Below are 23887 nucleotides of genomic sequence, written 5' to 3'. Positions count from 1 at the left end.
GTAGAGCTTAGATTATTAAGCTTAGTTATATAAGATTGAGCTCCCATCAGTTCACACTCCAAACCAGAGCAAAGGCTTGCTTATCCCCACACATAGTCCTTGGCGCAGACACATTAAGCGTGATCTTGGTCTCCCTGTCGTCAGCAGGAATACCGCTCCAAACAACCTGCTCGACATTGTTAACATCATCAGGTCTATCACCCAAGTTTCCGAATCTGCTCGGCGCGTCGCCAACAGCAACCTGAAGATTGATGTTGTTCTGCAGAGCAGCGCCAGGAAGATCGGAGTACACCATTGTGACCTTCAACGTAACAGCCTCTGAGTCTGGTCCATCAGGCATAAGAAGATCCCCAAGGGTTAGTGTCTTGACGAATTCATCTTGACCATCCTCGTCGAGAAGCTCCCCCTCCAGGTAGTCCTTGTTGGTAGTGATGCCCTTCAGGATGACAGAGTTTGCGAGATCGACACGGCCGAAACCCTGGGCTTCAACCTTTTTGCCCGTACTCACAGCGCCGTTGACAAGCAAGGCTTTGAGCAACGCGGCACTTGGGGAGGCGACTCCATCCTTCTGTAGTGTCTCTCGAAGAACGGCAACACAACCTGCGACAAGCGGAGTAGCCATGCTGGTGCCCGAACTAAATGTCCACGCTGGGTCAGTCGAGCGACCGAACTGGTCACTTGGCTTCGCGTCTCTTGACTTTGCCGAAAGAATCATGGTACCTGGCGCAACAACATCAGGCTTGATGCGACGCTCAAGCGTAGGCCCACGACTACTAAACCAAGAGATGTTATTGGGGTCACCTTCAACAACTCCATCGGCCTTGAAGGCGTCGAATCGGTTGTTCTTAGCTTTGCGACGGTTATCGCTTGACCCAACCGCGATGCAGTTCTTGGCCGCTGCTTGTGCACCAATGTGGCCAAGGTCAGTCTTCTCACCACCGTCGTTACCAGCAGCGAAGCAAACTGTCATCTCTTGATGAGTGGAAACGAAGTTGTCGAGATCTGTACTCGCGTTGTTGTAGGTAAGTTGTTCTGTCCAGACAGGACCCCACGAGTTGGTATGAATGAAAGACTGGTGATCGAGGGCCTCTCTGAGTAGATCACCAAGGGTCTTCTCAGATCGACCGAACAAGCCACCACGACTGTCCAGCAGAGATTGGACAATGAGAGTTGCTTCTGGTGCAGTGCCCTGGATTGGACCTCCCATCTTTTCAGAGTGCCCATCGCCGAGAACAGAACCGCAGACATGTGTACCGTGTCCATCGGGGTCGTTGGTCTTGGAAGATCTGCCGATGGGGATGAGTTTCTGAACACGACCAGTGAAAGCTTCGTGGGTCTTGTTCTTATCACCAGTGTCAAACCCAGTGTCAGCAACGGTGACTATCTGATTTGCACCTTTGAAGATGGTGGTGTTGGGGGAGGATCCAGTGACATCAGCATGGAGGATCTCACGAGCCACGTTGTTGAAGAACGTGAGCTTGTGAACCTGCTGGATAGAGCCAACGCTGTCGATCTTGGCGATCTCCTGCAACTTATCATTATTGCCTGTCAGACGAATGATAGAGTTACCATCTCTGATGGTGATATCCTCAGGCGAGATGCCAAGGGAATCTTGGATACGCTGGGAGATATCCTCAGCAGAGTCGTCTGCACGACTCTGGAGGACAATGTCAACAGTGCGAGCTGCACCATCAGAAGACTTGAGGGCAGGTTCAAGTTTCAGCTCTGGATGCAAAGGCTTTGCATCTTTGACAAAAGCAAGGTCACGAAGGGACTTGATGTCCGTGGGTTCATAGCGACAGAGCCACGTGTTGCCACCGAGGTACTCCTGCAGATCGACATGTAGATCTTTGAGGGTATGTTTCTCAGGCCTCTTGAGAGGGTCTTGGGTTTCGAGGACAATGTAGTTGGTGTTCTCTGGTAGATGATTGAGTCTGTTCTCGCCAGACCTCTGCTGACTCTGAGGGTCATCTGGGAGGGACGAGACGGAGAACGGGTTGCCGTTGATAGTTGGGGCAGACATGATGGAGGATTGGGGGAAGAAGACTTTTGGGTGATAAAAGTTGTTGTCAGATCAAGGTGTCACAATGAAGAGCGATATGATTGAGCATAGGGTGAGAGGGGGTCTTATAGCGATATTAACAGGCAGCGGCAACAGTTCTGACGCCCCTCCTTCAGAAAACGGACGAACCACTCTCAAGTGAGACAGATCCTATATGCCAGCGAGGGAAGTAAGAAAACTTAGGACCTTTATCCTAAGTTACAAAAAGACTTAGGTGAGCTTAGTGTATTTTAGTAGATCTTTAGACCACTTTATTCTGGCACCCTGTTTCAACGTCAGCAGTTTTCTTACCCTCCGAGGACCAGGTCTTAAGGTGCGGCTGAAAGCAAGAATCAATCAGCTGGCAACCCTCTCAGCCCTACTAGGATCAGGTAATTGATACATTACCATGTTCACTGCCCGTGATCGCAGCACTACTCAAAATCCTGTTGGCAATGAAGGTGGCAAAGAGGGGCAAAATAAGTTGAGACCACTATCCCAAGTGATAAAAATACTTTGGTCAATTTAGTATAATTCAGTATAAATTCAGTAGATCTTAGATCAGATATTTTTGGCACCCTGGTTTTATGTAGGGAGTTTTCTTGCTCCTAAAGGGGTGGTCAACTGAGACATTCATATGTGACAGTTGTATACACTCTTGCATGAAGAGGCTTGCGGCTGAAGTGAATGGTGCATGATTCCCGGATCGGGGTAGACGCACTTCATATCCCACCCGTGGCTGGCTGAAGTCTAAAAGATGGTGGCGAGGGGACCGAATCACAGCGAGATACGCCAACGGAGCACCAAGCCCCGGCACCCCTCACGTCAAGTCCTAGACTTGTCTAGATCGATATGGCGTATGCAGGTTGTTCCAAAACAAGCGTAAATTAAGCTTAAATGGTGAAACTAACCATGTCGGCAGGTAAGGAATGTGATAGACGTAGCCAGTAGTCCTGTACTCCCGTTTTTCAACGGACATCAACTTGAGACATGTTGATGACTAGATCCGATCTCTCGCTTCAAATCGGCGATGGACTACTTGCTGTATTATTTGCTCTTTCGATATTTCTGTTTGGTGAAACCTGACCATGCTGGTTAGGTATTATGCAATACGATATGTCTTTACGCTGTTATCCGAGGCCGTGGGCAAGGGACCAAGGGGAGGCAAGAAAACTTAGGATCTCTATAGTTTGCTTTGTTTCTACTGGGGCTTATGTCGGTTTATAGAGACTGGAATACTGTTACTTGTTGGACTAATGCAACCTCTCCAGCCGAAATATGAAGAGAGTGGCATTACTTTCAATGTTGACTCATGTAGAAGAAAAGGTAATCTCATGTCTATCCGTAGCGAAGACTATTATGACCAAAACGTCCTTTAATCATTGCTTGTGGAGTGCACAGAGTGCTTGGTGGGTCTGAGCCCGGTACCGGAGTCAGATAAGGCCGATTGGCTTGATGAATCATGCCCATCAAGCTAGTAAAGGCACTTGATGAGATTAGTTTGGCAGCAAAAAAGACACGGTGAACAACGCCGCAATGAACGATATCAACCTCATTACTGGCAACGCCAATAAGATAGCCGACATCAAGGCTACTCTCGCTCCAGCTGGAATTACCGTTCACAGTCAATCTCTCGACCTACCTGAGATACAAGGATCGATCGAAGAAATCACAATCGCCAAATGTCGCAGAGCGGCAGAAATGGTATGACTTTTGTCAAATTCCATCATCTGGATCTGGGCTAACGAGTTGACAGGTTGGCGGTCCGGTTGTCGTAGATGATACGGCGCTCTGCTTCAATGCGATGGATGGCATGCCGGGACCCTACATAAAATTCTTCCTCGAAGCTATGGGTCCTGAAAAGCTACATCTCCTGCTAGCTGGCTTCTCAGACAAGACCGCCCAAGCTGTTGCGACTATCGGGTATTGCCAGGGTCCTGGTCACGAACCCATCCTTTTCCAAGGACGGATTGACGGGACGATTGTGCCTGCAAGAGGTGTGATGCGATATGGATGGCAGACATGCTTTCAACCTGATGGGATTGGTTTGACATTGGCGGAGATGCCAGATGAAGAGAAACATAAAATGTCGCATCTTGGGATAGCTTTGCAAAAGTTTACTGCGTGGCTGAAGGGGGATCAGCATCCTGCTGATGCCATGGGCTCCGCTCCATGACGAGAACAGAGACGTAGAACACCTGCTGAAGACGCGCGAGGGGAACTATCCCTAGAATGACGATCACGCATACGAACTCTCGGTCTCCTGTTAATTATTTCGATACTCACAAGGCTTGAGCAAGGATACCTGTTCCTACTTAGCATGGTCCCACTGCGTTGTGATAAGACTTTACTAGCCTGTCCCAAAACGGACTTCTTAAGATCCTTAGAGGTGATAAGCTGATGTTTGCACTAGCAAGTATACTGTGCACATTTTTACGCTTGCATAAAACTTTTTCTATCACGATTCTTGAATATATGGAAAATTCCATTTTGATAATTCTCGCCCTTGCCGTTGTCGTTGTATCGAAACCCGAGTTATTTTTCATTCATCGAATGACGGGCTTTTCTGTTCAACATGACGGCTCTTTGAGGTGTATCCTTATTTTCATCATGACTTTACTTGAAATTGCCTTATCGATCTAAGAAAAGCTCAGATCTACCCTGAAGCAAGCATCTTAAAGGGTTCGGACCCCACGTCAGCCCTGGTTTAATCACAGCCCAGTGGATATTTCTCCATTGGCGCTTACTATCAATCTCATGCCCGCTTGCTCCCATTTCATCAACGCTTATATTCATCACGATGGATTTACGGCCTAATTTCATCAACGTTTCACTGGCTAGTGACTCAGAAACTACTCAAGACTCTTCAAACACGACGAAAAAGAACGTACATTAAACGGGGGAACGAGCATGAGATCATAATAGAAACAATGAATCGGATAATTCAATCTCAGCCACATACAAATTGCCAGCCTGTCAGCCGTGGCAGAGACATTTTACCTGGATTTTGCTCCTGTCGAGCTCCTCACGAAAAGCAATTTCCATCCTTCAAAGCGACCAAGGTGTTTTTCACAGCCAGTCACGACCCGTTCTCATTTAAGCCGGCTGATCAGAGCTACATCCCCCACCGCACAAACCACCACACGACCAAAGTACCTCCAAACATGAAACCTAGAGCTGACGTTTTTTTCATCCGCCATCATAAACAAGGCTGGTTTCACCAAAAACGCCTCACAGCCCCCAAACAGCATCACGAGCATTCCTTCCAGAATAATACTAGCCAAATCCTCCTTGTTTCAAGGAAAAGCTCACCCCCGAGATTAAAATAGGTCCAGCAGCCATTTAATTGGTCAGATCTATGATGGTTGTGGCTAAGCAGATAAGATCCGCTAAGCTTAAAATTAAGGCACAGGTGCGAAATTCGTGTGATTGGTCTGAGCTGCTGCTGCGCCTTGGCGGTTTGGGCGTTTAGTTAGAACGAGCTGAACTAGTGCATGAAATTTATGTATGCAGTGAGATCATCGAAATAGATTTGGCTTCATTTATTGGCTGAGGTGGTGAATCCTACTCGTATAGTGAATCCTTCATGGCCCGTTTCATTTTTGGAAGATGAGATGAGAAATGGCTGTTCGATGTCATGATGAGCTTCAACTTGGGCGGAGACATTCTGAACTAGGCTTATCTGTGATAAGGTTGAGAGGTTAAAAGAGGCTCTCAACTTTATCATCGATCATGTATATAAGAAGCTTCGTCTGCCTTCGTAGATCTACCATCTCATCTCATCATCACTCCATCAATTCACCACTCTCTCCCCTCTTCTTCTTGACTTCAATCTTCCGTTCTCTTTTCAACTTTATTTTCACTACACCATCATGCACGCCTTCACAATCGCAACCGTCCTTGCCGGTGCTCTCAGCGTCGAAGCTGGACCCCTCAAGCACGCCAAGCGAGTTCTCATGGGCCGTCTCGACGACGGAGCTCACGAGATCGAGCACAAGTTCCAACCTGCCACCGATTTCGACAAGGACGGCTGCTACTACACTTCCGCCATCGACAAGGATGGTAACACCAACCGCGGTCTCAGCCAGAAGGACGTTTACTTCAAGGGCCCTGCTGATGATTGCCGTGAGCCAAACCGCCTGGAGAACAACAATGTTTATAGCCGAAAGCGCTGTAACAATGGTTGGTGTGCTATTATGTATGAGTACTACTTTGAGAAGGACCAGTCTTCGTAAGTTCAATCCACCATCTTCTTAACATCATTGACTCACCAAGTTTTAGTTGGGGCACTATCAACGCTGCCGGCGGCGGTAACGGTCACACTCACGACTGGGAGAACATCGTCGTATTTGTTCAAGGCGAAGAGGTCAAGCGCGTCGCTCCCTCATGCCACGGCGGCTACGAACACGCCACCAACACTCCCCGTCTCGACGGCCAGCGCGCCAAGGTCGTCTACCACAAAGACGGTGGCTTCACTCACTGCTGGCGCATGGCCAACGAAGCCGACGATGATGTCGAGAACTACACCGGTCAGTGGTTCATCGGTAACCTTGTTGGTTGGGACAACTGGCCTGTTGTCAACGGTCGATCTCTGCGAGACTACCTCTATGATGCTTGGAACGGCGGTGTTGGTCCTAAGTTCTGGGATAAGGATGATAGCTTTACTAAGAAGCTTGGTGAGGCTGCTGGTGATCAGTGCCCTGGTTTTGATCCCGCCAAGGACGAGTAGGGCCATATTTTCGGCGTCGACATGTAGGCTTTAGGGCATATTCCTTTTCTTCAATTGTTTATAGACATTCACATTCGGGTTTCACATAGTTCAGGTACTTTTAAATGCAAAGTTGAAGCTTCAAAATATTTGATCATCCATTGGTATTCATTCGACCTAGGTTTTATGACGCCGAATCCGTATTAACATAAGCTTCCTACAAAGAACTCATTCACCTACAAGGTGAACTGAGGTATGTAGATCTCAAGTAGTAAAAAGTGTGTCATCTTGGGGTGGAGGACTGTTTCCAGCCGGCTGACGTCTTATCTGATATGTTTTACTTGTCCACGTCGAAATCCTACGAGGGCTAACGCAGGATAGTACGGAGAATTCAAGACATTACAGTTACTAGCACTCATCAGAAATTCTCTAGTGTCACACCTATCAAGCTTCGGCCTTCTCCTATTCTAAGAGAAGGACAGCTTACCACTAATCAGAGATTACAGAGGATTATAATGAAAAGGGGTTTCGTTGACGTAGTAAGCTTGCATCCAGAGTATTTAATATCCAAGAAAATCATCGGATTGATCGAGAGCTTGCTGTGCAGCCTGTTGGAGAAAGGCATTCGAGCCTTGCTCGTTGAGGAAGTCGTTGATCTGGTCAAGATATCCAGGAACATCGTTCGAACAAGCTCGAAGGCGATTATCAAGCCGCTTTTGCAGTCCTTGAGCTTGGCGAACACGATCCGCATCTGTAAGATTCCTGTCAGGAAGTTGAAAGGCCTCCTGCATAATATCAACGATTGTCGAGTAGTAAGTTTCGATATCGGTGATGTAAATTCTCAGGCCATCCTTGCGAAGCTGAAGCAGACTATCAGACGTTGACTCGAGAGGTCGGTGACAGATGCCTGTATCTGCTTCACTTCCGTCAATACATTGGCAATATCCTGTCTGACCTTTTCTGTGTCGGTGCCACCAGTCACAGCTGCCAGGCCTTCTTGGAAGACCCAACCGCCAGCCTTGCCCGCTAGGCCAGTACCAAACTTTACCAGGAGGGCATACGCTGCAGATGCAATGAGAGATGCCATGTTGATCGAGACACAGAATTGGAAAAAGGATAGGGCCGGATGCTCTGTGCGATGCGAATGCTATGAACCGCCCCAGTAAAGAGGGAGTAGGCTTTTATATGACGAGGGTCAAGATCAGTTTTAGTGGTCCTCACATTGTGGGAGACTTGCCAAGAATTACCAGACCATTTTCGACCTGTTCTTGAGGATTATTCATGCCAGTAACCTTGCATAACGGTTTATTTTCACTAGGTAAGCCAAGTTCTATATTTGACTTTTCCAGAAGCGGAATTAAGGGTATGCTGTTATAGCCGAGAGAGTCTTTGCCATCCTATTTCAATCTCGACGAAGCACCAATGGCAACAGAAGTTAAGAAACACCAAAGCAAACACTCCGGTGGCCGGAGCATTTCAACCGCCGCATTGCCTAGATCATTGACTTTGTAGGTACTATTATTAGATTCAAGATTAGCGAACCCGCAAATGCGTCTAATATCCACGGGCTACCACGTTTGCAACGGCGTCCAGACCGCTTTGTGTATTGCTGGAATGCAAAATGACACTAGCTCCATGGAATCAGGAACATCCCTGGACGCCACTCGAAACATTTTACTGACCCTTGAATATAGACTATTGTTAATGGTGCATGGATTTTGGAGGGGAAAATGGTGTTAGTTTTGACGCGCGCCTTGGTCCTCTCGCTAGGTTATCAATGAGGTTGACCCAAACTGATATCAGTTTTCCTTCCCTTGTCCTCAACTCACCCACCACGACAATTCGCGGGCCATTATAGCCAGTGAAATATGTTCCCTGCTGAGTTGTATTTTCAACAATTGGCATGCTCGCTTCACTTCACGAACGGCGCTACTCCTTACAGTAACTTTCTTTGATCTTATGTTTCTAGCCTTCTATCACCAGCTATTTCCAATACCGGAAGCACTCCACGATCTTGAATAGTCATGCGATATTATCAGCAGTAGTACAGCTGTCATTGGCTACGCCGAATTACCGAAGGTTCCAAAGAATAGTCGCCACTATCAATTGGAAGGTCAGGCATCTCTAAGTTTTAGTGTCACGAAGCGTTTCACTGATAGCTCAAACGTTGCGTATAATATCAAATCAATTGCAAGTTCCTTGTCATAAGCTCATGACAAGACTAAAAGAGTGCTACATAGTTTCTAAAGTAACAAGAAGCCATGCGGATGATTGGCAGTCTGAAAAGAACAAATCACACGAATCTCAATCCCGAACCAAAGAAGCACTGATCCCAAAATTGGCATCAGTCAACTTAGTGCCAGCACTTGCCCCAAGCATCGTTCTTGTTGCCGCCAAAGTTGATGTCCCAGGCCTGCTTGCAAGTAGTCTCCCAGGGAGCACCGTCAATGCCGCGGCCGTAGCCCTTGTCGACGCACTGCATAATCAGCTTCCATGCTCTGTGGGCTTGTGTCTGAGTACTTACAGAGTAGCCGTCCCAGTGGGTGTGGGGCTGGTTGGAGCCCCAGAGGGCGCAGGCAGCCTGGGCAAGATCCTGCCTGTATGAGCCGCGGACGGTGCAGCCACAGTTGTGGTGAATACCGGCCATGGCGCTGGGAGGTCAGACTTCGTGTTGAGGTGGAGGATTTTTGACTTACGCGCCGAAGAAGAGGACGATGAGGCTAAGAGAGTTCATTTTGGGTGAAGGGTTTGAGTCTTGAGGACTGGGAGTTGTAGAAGTTGTTATACTGTTGCTGATGCTGGTGAAGATGAGAGTGGTGAGTAGTAAATGGAGTTGGGAAAGCTGATCCTTTTATATTTCAGGATTCTCTTGGAGAGACCTGCTCTCACCAACAAATCTGCCTCATGATCCGGCTTGAAGAGCCGTCTGGTGAGGCAACTGACCAAACTCGTCCGATGGATATCGATTCGGCTCATGAAAGTCAGTCATTATCCGACCTCATCATGACTGAAGCAATTGCCGAACTGAATATCTCGCATCCGGCTCATCGGCATCATAAGTTCCACCTTCCAAACATGGAAAATCGTGAAGCCTTTCGTATCTCAGCCTATGAACATGAAATAAGTTCAGGGCATTGTTCTCCGAGACATACGATACTCTGTACGCGGATAATAGAGTTCAATGAAGATAGTCTTTTCTATCCCTTGACATAGCGTGATGAACTCAGGTTCGTGTTGAAATGCGAGCCTCTCATTGGTTGTGATGCAAGCGGAAGTTATGTCGAGGCCTCAATTATGAGCAGTGGGGGACAGATTCGCCTATTGCAGGCAATGGCATCCTACAAACCTTCTTCGCATTAGAAAAAGCTTATTCTTCATAGTGTTTCCAGGGACTGTTGTATTACCGACAGGGCTAGCGCAACGTGCCATCGCTGACGGCGGCCCGCAAAGCATACCAAGATGAAGCCCACGTGGGGGTTTCGGTGTGAGGCTATTTGCCCAATCGAACACCGAGCACAACCTTCAGAACTGACCTATAGCAACATCTCGATTACATACATGCACAGGCTAGTTAGACGGGTGGGTCGGAATCAAAGTGGATCTAATAATATGCAATATTCCAAAAAGGAACAGGAGAACATCAGACTATACTCAGTCCATCGACTCATTTAATACCGGCAGATGATGTGAGAGTCAAACCCCAATCTATCGCGGATGAAGATAGGAGCGACGAGGATCAGCTCGTGTTCTGTTTGTGGCTTGAGAAATATCATGGGTTGCTTCGAGTCAGCCGGTCGTGAACTGCCGAGAGTCGAGATCGACGATGAGTGAATTTGTGTCTGTCGAGATGAAGATGGGAAGGTCGTCAAGTTGCGAGAGACTCGTCGGTAGTTGAGGAATTATTGAGTACCAAGTTCGGCGTCGAAGTTAAGGGCATTGTGAACGAAAGGAACTACTTAAGACGGCATTCATGTCCACATTGTCAACTCACTCAACCATCACAGCATCTTCATTGACTCTCAAGCTCACTTCTCTACTCTCAACAAAGTTCCTTACAATGGCTCGCTTCATTCTCATCCTCGCCGCCCTGGCCACCGCTGCCTTCGCCAGCACCACCGCCAACAAGGCCCTCGAAAAGACCCCCGTCAAGGTCACCGAGGTCAACTACAAAGTCGGCGAGGTCTCCAAGTGCATCACCCTCTCTCATCTCCAAGCCCTCGGCCAAACCTTCACCAACCTCAACGCCACCGGCGACTACAAGCTCCCCGAGATCCCAACCACCTACATCAACGATCCCACCGCTTGCATCCCCGAGTCCCTCTTCGACCAGTACTTTGAGCCCATCGTCGCCATCTCCAAGGAGCAGAACCTTCTTGAGTCCTTTGACGCTGAGAAGGTTCACGGCCGTGATCTTGAGGTGCGCGCTCGCAACTGTCCTCAGATCAAGGATGCTGCTCTTGGCCGTGTTCACTCTTGGAGCTGTGATAGTGCGCCTCACCCTAGCTCTTGCCGATCTTGCGCAAACTTTTCTTCTATCAACTTTGTGGCTGCTTGTGTTGCTTGTGCGGCTAAGGCTAATCAGGAGAGCATCTTTTGCTGTGCTGCTGCGGCTACTACCTTTGCTACCTACTACTCTCAGGTCTGCCTTGAGAAGTAGGCCTGCCGGTTCTTTCTGTGGAATGAAGGGGGAAGGTGATGTCTTACTGTAGTCGCTCATTTGGTTGAGGATGGGTGATGTTTGTCTGATGTTATTTTACTGCGGCTGTGGGGATTAGATGAGTCTCTTCTCTATTCCCGTTCACTCCTTAGGTATAGCTTTCTAGTTGTATCGCCATGTTGTCTCCCAGACAACTGGTGTTTTGAATCAAATTACTTGTTTTCCGAATACGTCGATGGCATGCATCGCGGCTTGTCCCAGATCTACAAATCAATAATGACAGACCCTAGAATCTTGGCCAAATACATAAAGAGTAACAGATCACTTGGGTAACCTTGGCCGTTTTACCCCAAAAGGATTGTTACCAAGATCATCAGCATTCACATCCCTGTCAGTCAGTCTGTCAGCCTCGCGGATACGTGACCAATCGTGTTAAGACACAGCCCAGCTTTTATGTATGGCGCACTTCTGAGTCATACTTCCCCTCTTCCAACTTACATATTCTCAACGCCCATTACTCGCGCTGGTTCTCGTAACCTACAGCTCTGAGCGACAAGTCGTAGGCTCGATAATCATGTCGGATCCGAAACGGCCATCTTTTAGAGCCTTTATCAGGCGCCTCAACCCTGGAAAAGGAAACGAATCAAGCAGTGACTCTATTGGCACTCCTGCAAGCACGCCACCCGTTTCTCAAGGTTTGTGCCAGCCCATCCAGGATCTATATCAATACCACGACAGGGCACATCACTGATGCCTCATCACAGGCAGATTACCGGCTGGTTTGCCGTCTGCATCAGCATCTTCGATGTCCGTATCTTCGGTGAATGTTGCAGTTACCAAAGATCCTCTACCAGGAAATGTCTCGGTTGGATGTTCAGCCTCAATGGCTGAACATGGCGACACCATATCGACGACTGATTATGAATGCAAAGATCAGCAAGTACGGTTCCAGCAACTTTGGAAGGAGGCAATTGATAATGCCAAAGCATCGAAAGGCGGTGGAAAGTTGTCAGAAGTCATTCGAGTTCAGGAACAAGCTGCGGCAGAAGATGCTGAAATTACCCTGCCAGCCTTGATAAAGAGACTGGAGACTGAAATGAAGCGCTTTGGCACACAGAAGAGGTTGGCTGAAGCGATGGAAAGGATTGTCCCGCATCTCAATCGATTCGCTGTTGTTGGTGATATTGCCGTTAGCACAAATCCCAACCCCGCTGCCCTCCCATGGGCCGCTGTACGCTTCCTTCTTTTGGTACATCATCCCCTCATTAGTTTCTGTACTATTAAGCCAAGCTAATTTTACTCAGAATCTTACTGCTAGAGAAGAGATCAGAGGCAAGGTTGTTGAAGGTATCGCCGAAATCACTGTTCTAGTCTTTGAATGCAGCGTTTACCACGAGCTTTACCTAGCTTCGCCGGCTTCCACAGACCTTCCTATCAATACAAACCTACGTCAGACAATTATCGATGCGCTGTCTCACTGTGTAAGGTTTCTTGGCTTTGCTCTCCGTCGCCAACAAGCAGCAGCAAAGGCTTTCACAGATGTCTTTCGCCTAGAGGATTTTACTGGGTATTTAAAAGACCTCAATCTTTCGAAAGACAAGCTACATGATGCGGGTTCACTATGTGAGATACATCAGAGCTCCCGAAGCCGAGATCAACTCAAGTCTTTGCATGATTTGATGATCGATATCAGGCTGGAGTCCAGGTATGAGTCAGGAGCACACGGTGCTTTCATAGTCTAACATGCTTTTAGCGAAAGGGCGGAAGAAAAGGTCAAGGCCCAGCTGAGAGATCTTCTCATCGATCCAAAGGACGTGTTTGACCATATTTATCATCCACACAACTCTTTCTGTCTTGAGGGAACGCGAACCCAGGTTCTCGATGACATCGAACAATGGGCTCACAATCCCTCAAGTCCGTCCATTTGTTGGCTTCCAGGTCTTGCTGGGACAGGCAAGAGTACTATTTCTCGTACTGTTTCTCGAAACCTAAAGACTAAAACCCTCGGCGCCAGCTTCTTTTTCAAGAAAGGTGCGGGCAATCGAGGAAATGGCCGACATTTGTTCTCTATACTTGCATATCAACTCGCCTTACACCTTCCTCGCATCCTCCCCTATATCTTGGATTCTGTGAAGGAGGATCACTCACTAGCTATGGCACCTATTCAGGTTCAATGGCAGAAGCTGATCCTAAATCCACTTGTCAAACTGCAAGAGGGGGGGCTCACCAAACCAATTGTTTTTGTTCTTGATGCATTAGATGAATGTGATGAACAAGACCGTGGAGAGCTCCTCCGTCTGCTTCTGGCAACATGCCCGGGCATACTGAGAGTCTTTCTCACAAGCAGACCAGAGCTTGATATCGTGGGTCACTTTGCCAATGAACCGCTTCACAGAGAAATCGTGCTTCATAAACTCGACCTCGGAACTATAGAAAGCGACTTCCTTATTTTTCTCCGTCAGGCTCTGGAGAGTTTCGTGGTGGAATACAATCGCACTCATCACCAAAAGCATCTGCAATTACCTTCGGACTGGCCTGGGGATGAGCGCTTTCAAGTACTGCTTCACAAGTCTCTACCCTTGTTCATCGCCGCTGCGACTTTTGTGCGCATGATCTGTGATAGACACTGGTCAAAGAGTCCCAATTACAAAATTGACTTTATCATCGACAATTCAACAAAAGTCAACTCTGAGTATGAGGCTTTATACAAACCCGTATTGAGTCTTATACTGAGTGGTGCGCCTGATGAGGACCAAGATGAAGTCAAGCAGAGTTTTTGTGATATTATTGGCTCTCTTGTTCTTCTCGCTAGCCCTCTACCGGTCACTTCACTTGCTAATCTTCTTGGTACTGATGTTTGGGATATATTCAGTCAGATTGATCCACTTCGCTCGGTGATTGATGTTCCAGAAGATGACAGCCCTCTCCAGCTATTTCATCTTTCGTTCAGAGATTACATCCTTAGTCAATCTGCTGGTGATCTTCAGGTGAATGAAATGAAGACACACGCGGACCTAGCAAAAAGATGTCTAGGTCTCATGCGAGTAAAATTGAAGACTGATATCTGTAGACTTGAGGCACCTGGGAGGAGTCACACAGACGTTGAACCATCTGTTCTCGATGAGCACTTACCCCCAGAGATTCAGTATGCATGCTTGTATTGGGTACACCATTTAAGAGCAACCGGTGGGCGCGTTTGTGATGGTGATGATGCGAGTAGCTTTCTTCAACGCTTTTTCAGGAACTGGCTCGAGGTACTATGCCTCCTCAGAAGGCTAGACGATTCCCTTTTGATGCTGGAACAGTTACAGAGTATAGTTGACGTAAGTAGCGCCTTCTCGACCTGTCCACACACCGACTCTGACTGCTTCAACAGGAGACTTCTGGCACACAATTACAGCAATTCATCCAAGATGCAATACAGTTCATTCGCTACTTCCGCGCTGGTATAGAGCAAACTCCTCTTCAGCTATACCACTCCGGGACCATTTTCAGCCCTAAGGCCAGCATCGCTCCCAGTCGGCTAGAGGACCGTCAATACCCCGACTACATTCTGCAGCCCTCCAACATAGATCTCTGCTGGCCACAAAGTCAAACTTTTGAGGTCCTTGGTGGCAAGATTTCTAGAATGGCTTTTCTGTCCGACAAAAAGCTGGCGACAATTTGTCGCCAGGGAAATCTCAAAATCTGGGACCAAAAGTACTGCTCTTGTCTGCACAGTTTAAGCCAAGGGTCCCCCACTCCCATGGTTATTCTCACGTGCCATGACAGCAGAACAGTAGCGGTGGGCTGGTCTGAGATGATCAAGATTTGGAATCTCGACACTGTTGCATGCATTAGGACTCTCTTCCTGCAGGGTTATTCTGATATTGACAGCATCGCTTTCTCTGATGATGGAAGGTTTATATGCTCAGTCTGTAGACGGGATCCTGAACGCGTAGTGTTAGAATGCATGGTGTTGATTCACTGTGTTGGGACAGGAGAATGTGTTTCTGAGTTCGACATACCTGATGAAACATCTATTGTATCCCTCTCGCCGCGAGGTCAGTGGATAGCAACCGTTGCTGAGGGGTCCATGCTTATCTCGAAATGGAGGCCTTCGACAGAACCGTCCTGGATTGTACTAGGACCTCAACATAAGGACGATTTACTGTCCTTCTCTACCGACGGCTTATTGGTCGCCTCACTATCACGAACATCGAAGGTTGTCACGGTATATAACACAGAGTCGCGCGAATGTCTTCATAGGGTTGTCTTAGAGGCGCGGGTTGTCAATGACGAATTCTCTATGACAAAAGACTGGTTATTGGTCAGCCTTGAAGGTTATCGAACTCTGATCCTGGATATGAAGACAGGAGAGGTGACCAAAGAACTGAGCGGTGACTTCATAGCGGGACCCGTCATTTCACACGACGGTACCTTGCTCGCGGGACAGTCAGTGGATAGAGCCGTCAAAATGTGGGACCTTACATCAGAGGCCATGACGGAAAGCACTTCGGAGCAAGCCATGGGCATCGAATTGGTTGCACCTATTTCAGACGGTAACACTATACTCTCCCATAGCTGGGGAATAATTCGCATCTGGGATATGGAGAGTGCAACCTGCAAAGAAAAGCTCGAACCTGTGATTCCACTCATTGCCCAGACATCCATCGCTGCTGCAACTGATGTGGCGGTATTTGCCGTACTGGAAGGAACATCGGTCGAGGTTTGGTACACCGACCCTTTACGCTGCGTCACGAGATTCATGCGGGGATACACCTTCTTTGAAGAGCGTTACCACTGTTTAGCGATTTCCGCCAACGGGGAACGACTAGCTGTTGGATCGTCACTACCGGGCTTAGTTGAGATCTGGGATGTGAATAATGCGTTGCTTGAGTATAGACTCGAGCTTCCTTTGCATGACTATCCCCGCATCGCATTTTCACACGATGGTGCCAAAATTGCATACCTTCTCATGGAAAGAATTGAGGTACGTTCTTTTCCCGGGTTCGAAAAACTGACTATCACATCTGAGGTGTACCCTCAAGTTTCGTTCATACGCGATCTGGCTTTTCGTGATGGGCGACTCATAGGGATATATGATAACACGCACGTGCAGGTCTGGGATGCATCTACGGGAGCATGTCTATTCCTTTCGCAACCATGTCCAGACCTGAGGATGTTCTATTTCTCAACTAACTTTGTTAATACTGTTGCTATTGCTCATTCAGATCATAGTAGGACAGACAACGTTTTGGGGACAATTTATATTGGTTGAGATCCTGCTTGGGTTATGAAGAATGGTGAGAAGCTTCTGTGGGTACCGCCAGATTACAGACCCAAGTCCGTATACCTGTCAGGAATGACGATGGTCCTTGGAACATTTTCCGGGCGTGTATTATTCCTGTACTTTAGGTAGGAAATAGGATCAGCATAACGCGTCCATGCATAACATTAGTCCTTCCAGTGTTAGATGTTCTAAGATGGATAAACCCTGATATGCGATTGGCCGTAGCTATGATTAAAGTTGTTCCAAGGCAGAGTGAGAAGGCTGAATTTACCCACGAATCAAAAGCAATCGTTAAGGCTGTTCCCGCCCAGGGCCGCTTTCCAAAACAAGCTAACTAACGTAGGGGCAATAATTTACCCCTGTCGAAATTGCCAGCTAAACCCATTCTGGGACTTGTTTGCGAATTACAGATTCGTTCAAGTTCCAGTCGGTCACAGTCGATATTGAAACGAATTGCCGACTAAAACACCGATAACCGAGGCTTTTTGTTTATCCTCCACTGAAAATATGTCGATGTAGATGGGCCTGATGAAATTGGACATCAGAATTAGAGAGGGGCTGAATAGTTCCCTCCTTGCATGCCGAAGGGGTTCTGGTCGAGAAGGCTCCTTATTTGTGTCAGAACGCGCTGTGGCGGTATTAGGTGACATCAGAAATTAGACTCATATCATCACACTGCATCCCATGGAAATGTTAGCGCTAGCCCGGGCTGTCATGATGGCGAATACGAAAATTCACCAAAATGCGGCACGAGGACTGAATTGGCTAAACTTCGTAGAAGACGAATGTTGATTTGCAGAGATGATACAGGCTTTTGACCTTAGCCACATGGTACTCATCTCTCGGTAGCTAAGCATTTGCTAGCTACAGGCACGAGAGATTCGGTGTTCCAACATCAGCTAGCGAGAGATATTCACCAACAATTGGTCCAGGAGTTCAGCCAAGAATATTATATTTACAAGAAACTTATCTAGTTTACAATGAAAGCTGAAGTAAAGTGTCTTTCTTATCAAGTCCAGAATACCATTTTCCTCCAAGACGCCAGCGCATGACATGACTTCAAAACACCACGTCCCGCGTGCATCATGTCAAATCACTGGCATCCGATCATTTCTCTCACTGCACACACTTAGAAACGGTGAGCAGCGAAGTGGCGAGCGTGGCGGCGGGCCTTGGAAGAACCAGAAGAGCATCCGTTGCTGGCACCGTTACCGGCAGAGGGGAGAGGAGTGGTCTCGGCGGCAACGGGGGTAGGCTGGGGAGTGGTCTCAGCAGAGTCGGGAACGTCAGGGACAACGGGAGCCTGAGAAGACTCGGGAGCAGAGGTAGGAGCGGAAGAAGGAGCAGCGGAACCCTCGGTGGGAGAAGCATCAGAGCCAGAGTCGGAACCAGAGTCAGCACCGCCCTCAACAGTCTTAGTGACATCGCCACCAGCACCATCAGCGCTACCGCGGATAGTACCACCGGGGATAACATCGGGACCAGGCATGACATCATAAGAGGTAGAGCTTCCCCAGAGACTGAAGTTGACAGCAGCGTCGTCCTGCTTGTAGACACCGGGGATAGAGACAGAAGTACCGGGGATGGTGGTGGCGCTGTTACCAGAGACCTCAACCTGAGCACAGGCATAGTAGAACTCAGCCTGGCCATCGTGAGCACCGTGAAGACCAATGTGCTCACCACGGATGAGGTACTGTCCATCAGGAAGAGTGGAAGGAATCTTGAAGTGGACAGAGTCCTCACCCCAGGAGCACCAAGCAGTTGAGCGGAGAGACTCAGCGTTGCCAGACTTGCAGATCAAAGCCTGGTGAATCTTGTACCACTTCAGGTCATAAGGGCTGTCACTCGTAGCGTCCTTGACAGGAGCAGCGTAGACCTGGATAGGACCGGGGTGCTTCATTCCAGTGCCGCCGAAAGCCTGCTTAAGACCAATCTCATCACCGGCCTTGACCTTGAAGACGTTGGCAGAGGGCGTAGAGCCCTTGTTGCAAGTGAAGTCCTTGTCGGTGGGAGAGATGGAACCATCGGGAATGTTCTTGAACTTGGTGGGCATGTAGCCGTTCTGGTGCTTGCGGATGTACTCGTTATCAGTGCCCTGTTGGACGCCAGCGAGTGTGAGCTTGTCGAAGGTGTAGTGAGCGCTGACGGCGGAAGCCAGGCTGAGAAGAGCGGAAACGTAAGTGGTGGTCTTCATGGTGAAATGATTGGAATGGTAAAGTCGCAAGCGAACTTGGTATAATGAGAGTGAAGTTTAAAGAATGAGAAGAGAGACTAGCTCTTTGAAACGAATGGAATGGACTGGTTGGAAAAAGATGCTGCTTCTCAGTCTGGAGGGATAGTTGAAGATGTTTATATACCAGCTCATCATCTCCGCGTTGCGGGAGTTGTCGCTCGGGACAAGGATTTGTTCAGCAAGGTTTGACGCCAGCTTGCTTTACCGTTTACGCTTAACTCTGTCTCAAGCTGTTGGAAAACGCAAGGTTCATGACGGCCTGTTTGCCATGTCCCGTCTTGGCTTGAACCGTGGAGTTTTTCCATCTGTTTCCACCTGTTGTCGTGTTTCAATGATGGACCTTCAATTTTACTTCATACGTTTAGTCTCTCGGCGGATCAACGTGATTTGCTGAGGTCCCTCGTTCTTAGTTCCATCTTGTTTCAATGACAGGGGAGGTTTTGCTGACCTGGGATTGAGTAATCAGGTTTGGCCAATGAGATGCCTCAGTGAGATATGGTCTTATCGTTCACGTGCGGCTCCGAGGATTGTGGTGCTAGACAGAAGCTAATATGTTGCACCTGCAGTGTGATTGATACCTAAAAGGGTTTATACCTGAGAATAACCATACAGGTTTGCTAACCTTAACACATGTCGTCGTTCGTCGTAGAGGCTCACTAACAGGTCCCCTCTGTTTCACGTATATTAATCTTATTATGATAAACTGTTGGGTACCATCCCCCACCACTTCAGACATTTCAACCATTCTAATATCGGCTAGTCAGCGTAGCTGTGGCTTGCCTCCTGACACTAATCCAAATTGAGCTTAATTTCTGTTTGACATCTTTCAAGGTCCCGACTCATGGGAACGATGTCTGTTCTCAAGACAAGGATCATCAGATCAGGCCATTACTTTCTTGTCGCACCTCTTCAGGTCGGCAGTCCGTATTGACATGAAGCCCCTTGAGCATTTCTTCAGCTTCCGGTGGCATGAGGGGCAGAACAAACAACTTTGCAAAGCTGACGCAGATAACAATGCCACTATTATGGGAGCATGTTCGAATTCAGTCCAAGCAAGCGAATTCTTATAGTGATGTACTCAACAAAGTTCTCTCAGCTTATGGCTTACGATAAGCGCGTCCCTCATAGATAGGTTGAACCACGAGCAGAGCAAAGAGCAACCATCATACTCTTCATCCGGCATAGCTCACGTACAGTGGTCATATCAGAGACCATTCACGGGGGAATTACGGAGCCGCCATGACCAGTGCAGATGCAGCTAAGCGCTCTTGTAGATGAAAGTCGTCAATCAAGCCACTGATATTGAAGGTTCAAGATGCGTATGGACTACGGAAGGATGTGCGGGCAAATTGAAGGGAGCAGCATCTCATTACACAAAGCATAGGTATGCAGTCTAGGCAAGACATGATGCGTAGAATGCACTTTCGCATACCTATCAGACGGACTTGGCATTACGACTGATTACGTGGCATAGGAATCGGGATTGAGAGATAGGGGAGAATTTGGAGGTTTTGTATCGATGCAAAGTGGATAATCCGGCGAGGGAAATGTGCTATTTGCAGTTAAGACCCGTGGCTGAGAGCTTACGATCACCACACAGAACTCTATGGGTAATCCGACATCACTGGCTATCGATGTCACTGCCACTACGAATTTCCAGGAGCATATCTGTTGCCTATGCATCCAGATACTTACAGTGCGTTTAAGTTTCACTACGACTTTACAGACGGGCGCAAGTGACTTTTTCTGACATGATGTCAATTTTGGGATGAGGCTCTTGCAGAAAATTCCTCACTCCGCTGAGTACGCTGTTTAAACATGCATGTTCTCACTGTTCTTCTGGTGCGATATCAGGATTTGAACCCTTGCATCGCAGCCTCCCTCTGGTTATTGAAGCGCCATAATGGCAGAGTATCAGGGGCTAGCTATGGTGAAGACGTTGGTGTAGCTTTGCTGAAGCTAGAAAGCAGATATGAAAGCTGATTGACGGCTTGATGAAGTGAAAAACAGTATTCTGTCTATAGAGTCGAAATGCTGTGTCTTATTGTTGGAGAATGATTTCTGTAGCTAGAGGTTAAGGGGCAGTTCCAGAGAAGAAATAAAGTCGGACTCTTGGTATTTATACTCTCGTCATTCCCGCGGCAGTGGAAGTCATCGATAATAAAGTGAGTTCAGTTCTGGTAGGGCATAACATAAGAGTGGTGAAGCATCGCTCAATATCTTACCCTACAATCCAACAGAAAATATTTATTACAGCAATGCTTTATCGGCAGTTGGTTAGTACAACTGATCTTCTTCACTCTAATATTGATTATCTACAATCCCTCTGTGAGTTTCACAAATCCTATTACCGATGGAAAAGTATTATCTTCACATTCTTGGATCATTGCCTGGTCTACGTATCAAGCTGTAAAAAAGGTGAATGATGACAATTCGTTGGACATCGCATCACAAATCTCATAGGCGCGGTAATCGTCGAGGCGCAGTGAATGATAACATTACTGAATTCTACCACCAGCATATTGAGCATACTCCTTCAATGCGACGTTGATGCACTCGTTCTTCTCTCTTTGGAGGAAGATTAACCTTGACATGACTATCATGCAACGTCTATTCAGCCTTGAAAGATCACGACATATCATGAATAGAATATCCGGTAATATTCACTTCACCCGGCGAACCCCAGCTGATGCGCGCCTGTCAAACCCGTAGCTGAATGCCGCTCAGACAATCATCATCACCGCCTACTATAAAGATGAAACCAGAATCGAGCAAGTTATCCAACTCTCCGTGCCGGTATCCGTTTACCCAGCCCTCGCGATTGGTGGCTTTACGCGGAGAAATATTACCCCAAGATGATTCTCGATTCGGCAGAAATCTAGAATATCACCACCACCCCATACATGAAACACGACCCACGTGTTTCCCGTGGGAACGAGTTCAGGAACGAGGAGTATCTGGCTCGTGCACATTTAGCTGATACGGGATTGGTCTCACTTCTCATGGGGCCTATTCAGCCGAAATGAGACCCCTGCCAGCCCTGCTAGCACTGGCGTTGTGGGGCGTTTGTAAGAACTGACACATACTAGCTCCCTTCAGCTTTGACATTTGAGTTTTTGTTCGAGTTTCACCTGAAGTTGATGAAAACAAGTACACCAAGTAAACAGAATATCGTCTCAACTCTGTCGATCTCCTGGCTATCGACAGAGTGACACGAAACAAAACGTACCATTTATTCGTACATCAGATGACGGTGAGTTCAAAGTAAAGGCCCGAATTACGGGTCGCGTATATGCACCCCAGAAACAATGCAATGCAAAAAGCAAGGCATGTCAAAAGTTCCGTTAATTTGGAGATTATCCAGGAGATAGAGCCGCCTCGACTCGGGCACCCCTGTCTCGGCACAACTCCTTTCAACGACAATCTATCTCGAAACAGCCCTAGGTACTCGGAGCACCGTCCGAATACTGAGAAGGGGCTAGCTCAATCGGACAAACCAATCCCGGGCATTGACTCTTTCGAGAAAACTATCGTACAGCTATAGAGCAAGGGACTGACATGATCAAGATGTATAAGATGATTTAGCCCACCTTCTCTTGGCACTTGGCATTCTCATCACTCAAACAACTACATTCATTACAACACCTTCACAGCTTCATTCATCGTTTGCAGGTCAATCAAACGTTTTATCTTTCTTTGTCACATATCTCTACATCAAGAACTTCTTCCAAAATGAAGCTGTCTTCCTTCCTCTACACCGCCTCGCTGGTCGCGGCCATTCCCACCGCCATCGAGCCCCGCCAGGCCTCCGACAGCATCAACAAGCTGATCAAGAACAAGGGCAAGCTCTACTACGGAACCATCACCGACCCCAACCTGCTCGGCGTCGCAAAGGACACTGCCATCATCAAGGCTGACTTTGGCGCCGTCACACCCGAGAACTCGGGTAAGTGGGATGCCACCGAGCCCAGCCAGGGCAAGTTCAACTTCGGCAGCTTCGACCAGGTCGTCAACTTTGCTCAGCAGAATGGCCTCAAGGTCCGAGGTCACACTCTAGTCTGGCACTCCCAGCTCCCTCAGTGGGTTAAGAACATCAACGACAAGGCTACTTTGACCAAGGTCATCGAGAACCACGTCACCAACGTCGTTGGACGCTACAAGGGCAAGATCTACGCCTGGGTATGTTTTCTTCACTCGAACTTCTTATAAATGGCTTTACTAACATGTTCAGGACGTCGTTAACGAGATCTTCGACTGGGATGGTACCCTCCGAAAGGACTCTCACTTCAACAACGTCTTCGGCAACGACGACTACGTTGGCATTGCCTTCCGCGCTGCCCGCAAGGCTGACCCCAACGCCAAGCTGTACATCAACGACTACAGCCTCGACTCCGGCAGCGCCTCCAAGGTCACCAAGGGCATGGTTCCCTCTGTCAAGAAGTGGCTCAGCCAGGGCGTCCCCGTCGACGGTATTGGTTCTCAGACTCACCTTGACCCCGGTGCCGCTGGCCAAATCCAGGGTGCTCTCACTGCCCTCGCCAACTCTGGTGTGAAGGAGGTTGCCATCACCGAGCTCGACATCCGCACTGCCCCCGCCAACGACTACGCTACCGTTACCAAGGCCTGCCTCAACGTCCCCAAGTGCATTGGTATCACCGTCTGGGGCGTATCTGACAAGAACTCTTGGCGCAAGGAGCACGACAGCCTTCTGTTCGATGCTAACTACAACCCCAAGGCTGCTTACACTGCTGTTGTCAACGCTCTCCGCTAAATGTGGCTTGCGTGACAGGATCAGGTCTCTGGTCTTGAGGGGGAGCATCGTTGCAGTTGCTTTTGGTCATCACCGTATTCTTCTTTTATAACTCTGTATATAGTTGTTTGTTTGTACAAAATCTCGACAAATGGTAACTGCTTAGTCGGTCGTTGGAAGATAGCTGGGCTAGTAGTCAATACATACCCTTACCATTAAAACATCT

General features: G+C 48.0%; 9 protein-coding genes across 9 annotated transcripts; 5 read left to right on the top strand and 4 right to left on the bottom strand.

Annotated features, from left to right (window-relative positions):
• Positions 1-39: 39 nt before the first annotated feature.
• Positions 40-2088, bottom strand: FOXG_14511 (uncharacterized protein). Its single transcript, XM_018394566.1, has one exon. The coding sequence runs from the start codon at positions 2021-2023 to the stop codon at positions 47-49; it is 1977 nt and encodes a 658-aa protein (XP_018254079.1). The 5' UTR covers positions 2024-2088; the 3' UTR covers positions 40-46.
• A 1441-nt stretch (positions 2089-3529) lies between these two features.
• FOXG_14510 (Ham1 family protein) lies at positions 3530-4426 on the top strand. Its single transcript, XM_018394565.1, has 2 exons — positions 3530-3745; positions 3798-4426. Exons 1-2 carry the CDS (start codon positions 3578-3580, stop codon positions 4215-4217), a joined length of 588 nt encoding a protein of 195 aa, XP_018254078.1. The 5' UTR covers positions 3530-3577; the 3' UTR covers positions 4218-4426.
• A 1395-nt stretch (positions 4427-5821) lies between these two features.
• FOXG_14509 (uncharacterized protein) lies at positions 5822-6902 on the top strand. Its single transcript, XM_018394564.1, has 2 exons — positions 5822-6272; positions 6323-6902. The coding sequence occupies exons 1-2, from the start codon at positions 5914-5916 to the stop codon at positions 6768-6770; spliced, it is 807 nt and encodes a 268-aa protein (XP_018254077.1). The 5' UTR covers positions 5822-5913; the 3' UTR covers positions 6771-6902.
• A 407-nt stretch (positions 6903-7309) lies between these two features.
• On the bottom strand, positions 7310-7836 carry FOXG_14508 (uncharacterized protein; the record flags this gene model as incomplete). Its single annotated transcript, XM_018394563.1, has 2 exons — positions 7310-7609; positions 7705-7836. 2 exons carry the CDS (start codon positions 7834-7836, stop codon positions 7310-7312), a joined length of 432 nt encoding a protein of 143 aa, XP_018254076.1.
• Positions 7837-8985: 1149 nt separating this feature from the next.
• On the bottom strand, positions 8986-9649 carry FOXG_21569 (uncharacterized protein). The gene is made up of 3 exons (XM_018401913.1): positions 9446-9649; positions 9274-9400; positions 8986-9225 (listed from the first exon to the last, which is right to left on the bottom strand). Exons 1-3 carry the CDS (start codon positions 9481-9483, stop codon positions 9103-9105), a joined length of 288 nt encoding a protein of 95 aa, XP_018254075.1. The 5' UTR covers positions 9484-9649; the 3' UTR covers positions 8986-9102.
• A 672-nt stretch (positions 9650-10321) lies between these two features.
• Positions 10322-11636, top strand: FOXG_14507 (uncharacterized protein). The gene has a single exon (XM_018394562.1). The coding sequence runs from the start codon at positions 10720-10722 to the stop codon at positions 11404-11406; it is 687 nt and encodes a 228-aa protein (XP_018254074.1). The 5' UTR covers positions 10322-10719; the 3' UTR covers positions 11407-11636.
• Positions 11637-11908: 272 nt separating this feature from the next.
• Positions 11909-16687, top strand: FOXG_14506 (uncharacterized protein). The gene is made up of 5 exons (XM_018394561.1): positions 11909-12101; positions 12171-12655; positions 12711-13111; positions 13160-14729; positions 14783-16687. The coding sequence occupies exons 1-5, from the start codon at positions 11981-11983 to the stop codon at positions 16664-16666; spliced, it is 4461 nt and encodes a 1486-aa protein (XP_018254073.1). The 5' UTR covers positions 11909-11980; the 3' UTR covers positions 16667-16687.
• Positions 16688-17601: 914 nt separating this feature from the next.
• FOXG_14505 (uncharacterized protein) lies at positions 17602-19069 on the bottom strand. Its single transcript, XM_018394560.1, has one exon. The coding sequence runs from the start codon at positions 18870-18872 to the stop codon at positions 17808-17810; it is 1065 nt and encodes a 354-aa protein (XP_018254072.1). The 5' UTR covers positions 18873-19069; the 3' UTR covers positions 17602-17807.
• A 3364-nt stretch (positions 19070-22433) lies between these two features.
• On the top strand, positions 22434-23870 carry FOXG_14504 (endo-1,4-beta-xylanase C). Its single transcript, XM_018394559.1, has 2 exons — positions 22434-23090; positions 23143-23870. The coding sequence occupies exons 1-2, from the start codon at positions 22644-22646 to the stop codon at positions 23680-23682; spliced, it is 987 nt and encodes a 328-aa protein (XP_018254071.1). The 5' UTR covers positions 22434-22643; the 3' UTR covers positions 23683-23870.
• Positions 23871-23887: the final 17 nt, after the last annotated feature.

Source organism: Fusarium oxysporum, chromosome 12 (genome assembly GCF_000149955.1).
Source record: "Fusarium oxysporum f. sp. lycopersici 4287 chromosome 12, whole genome shotgun sequence".
In the NCBI taxonomy this organism is placed as follows: Eukaryota; Fungi; Ascomycota; class Sordariomycetes; order Hypocreales; family Nectriaceae; genus Fusarium; species Fusarium oxysporum.
Note: the sequence above shows the minus strand (reverse complement) of the source record. Positions and strands in the feature narration are given on the sequence as shown.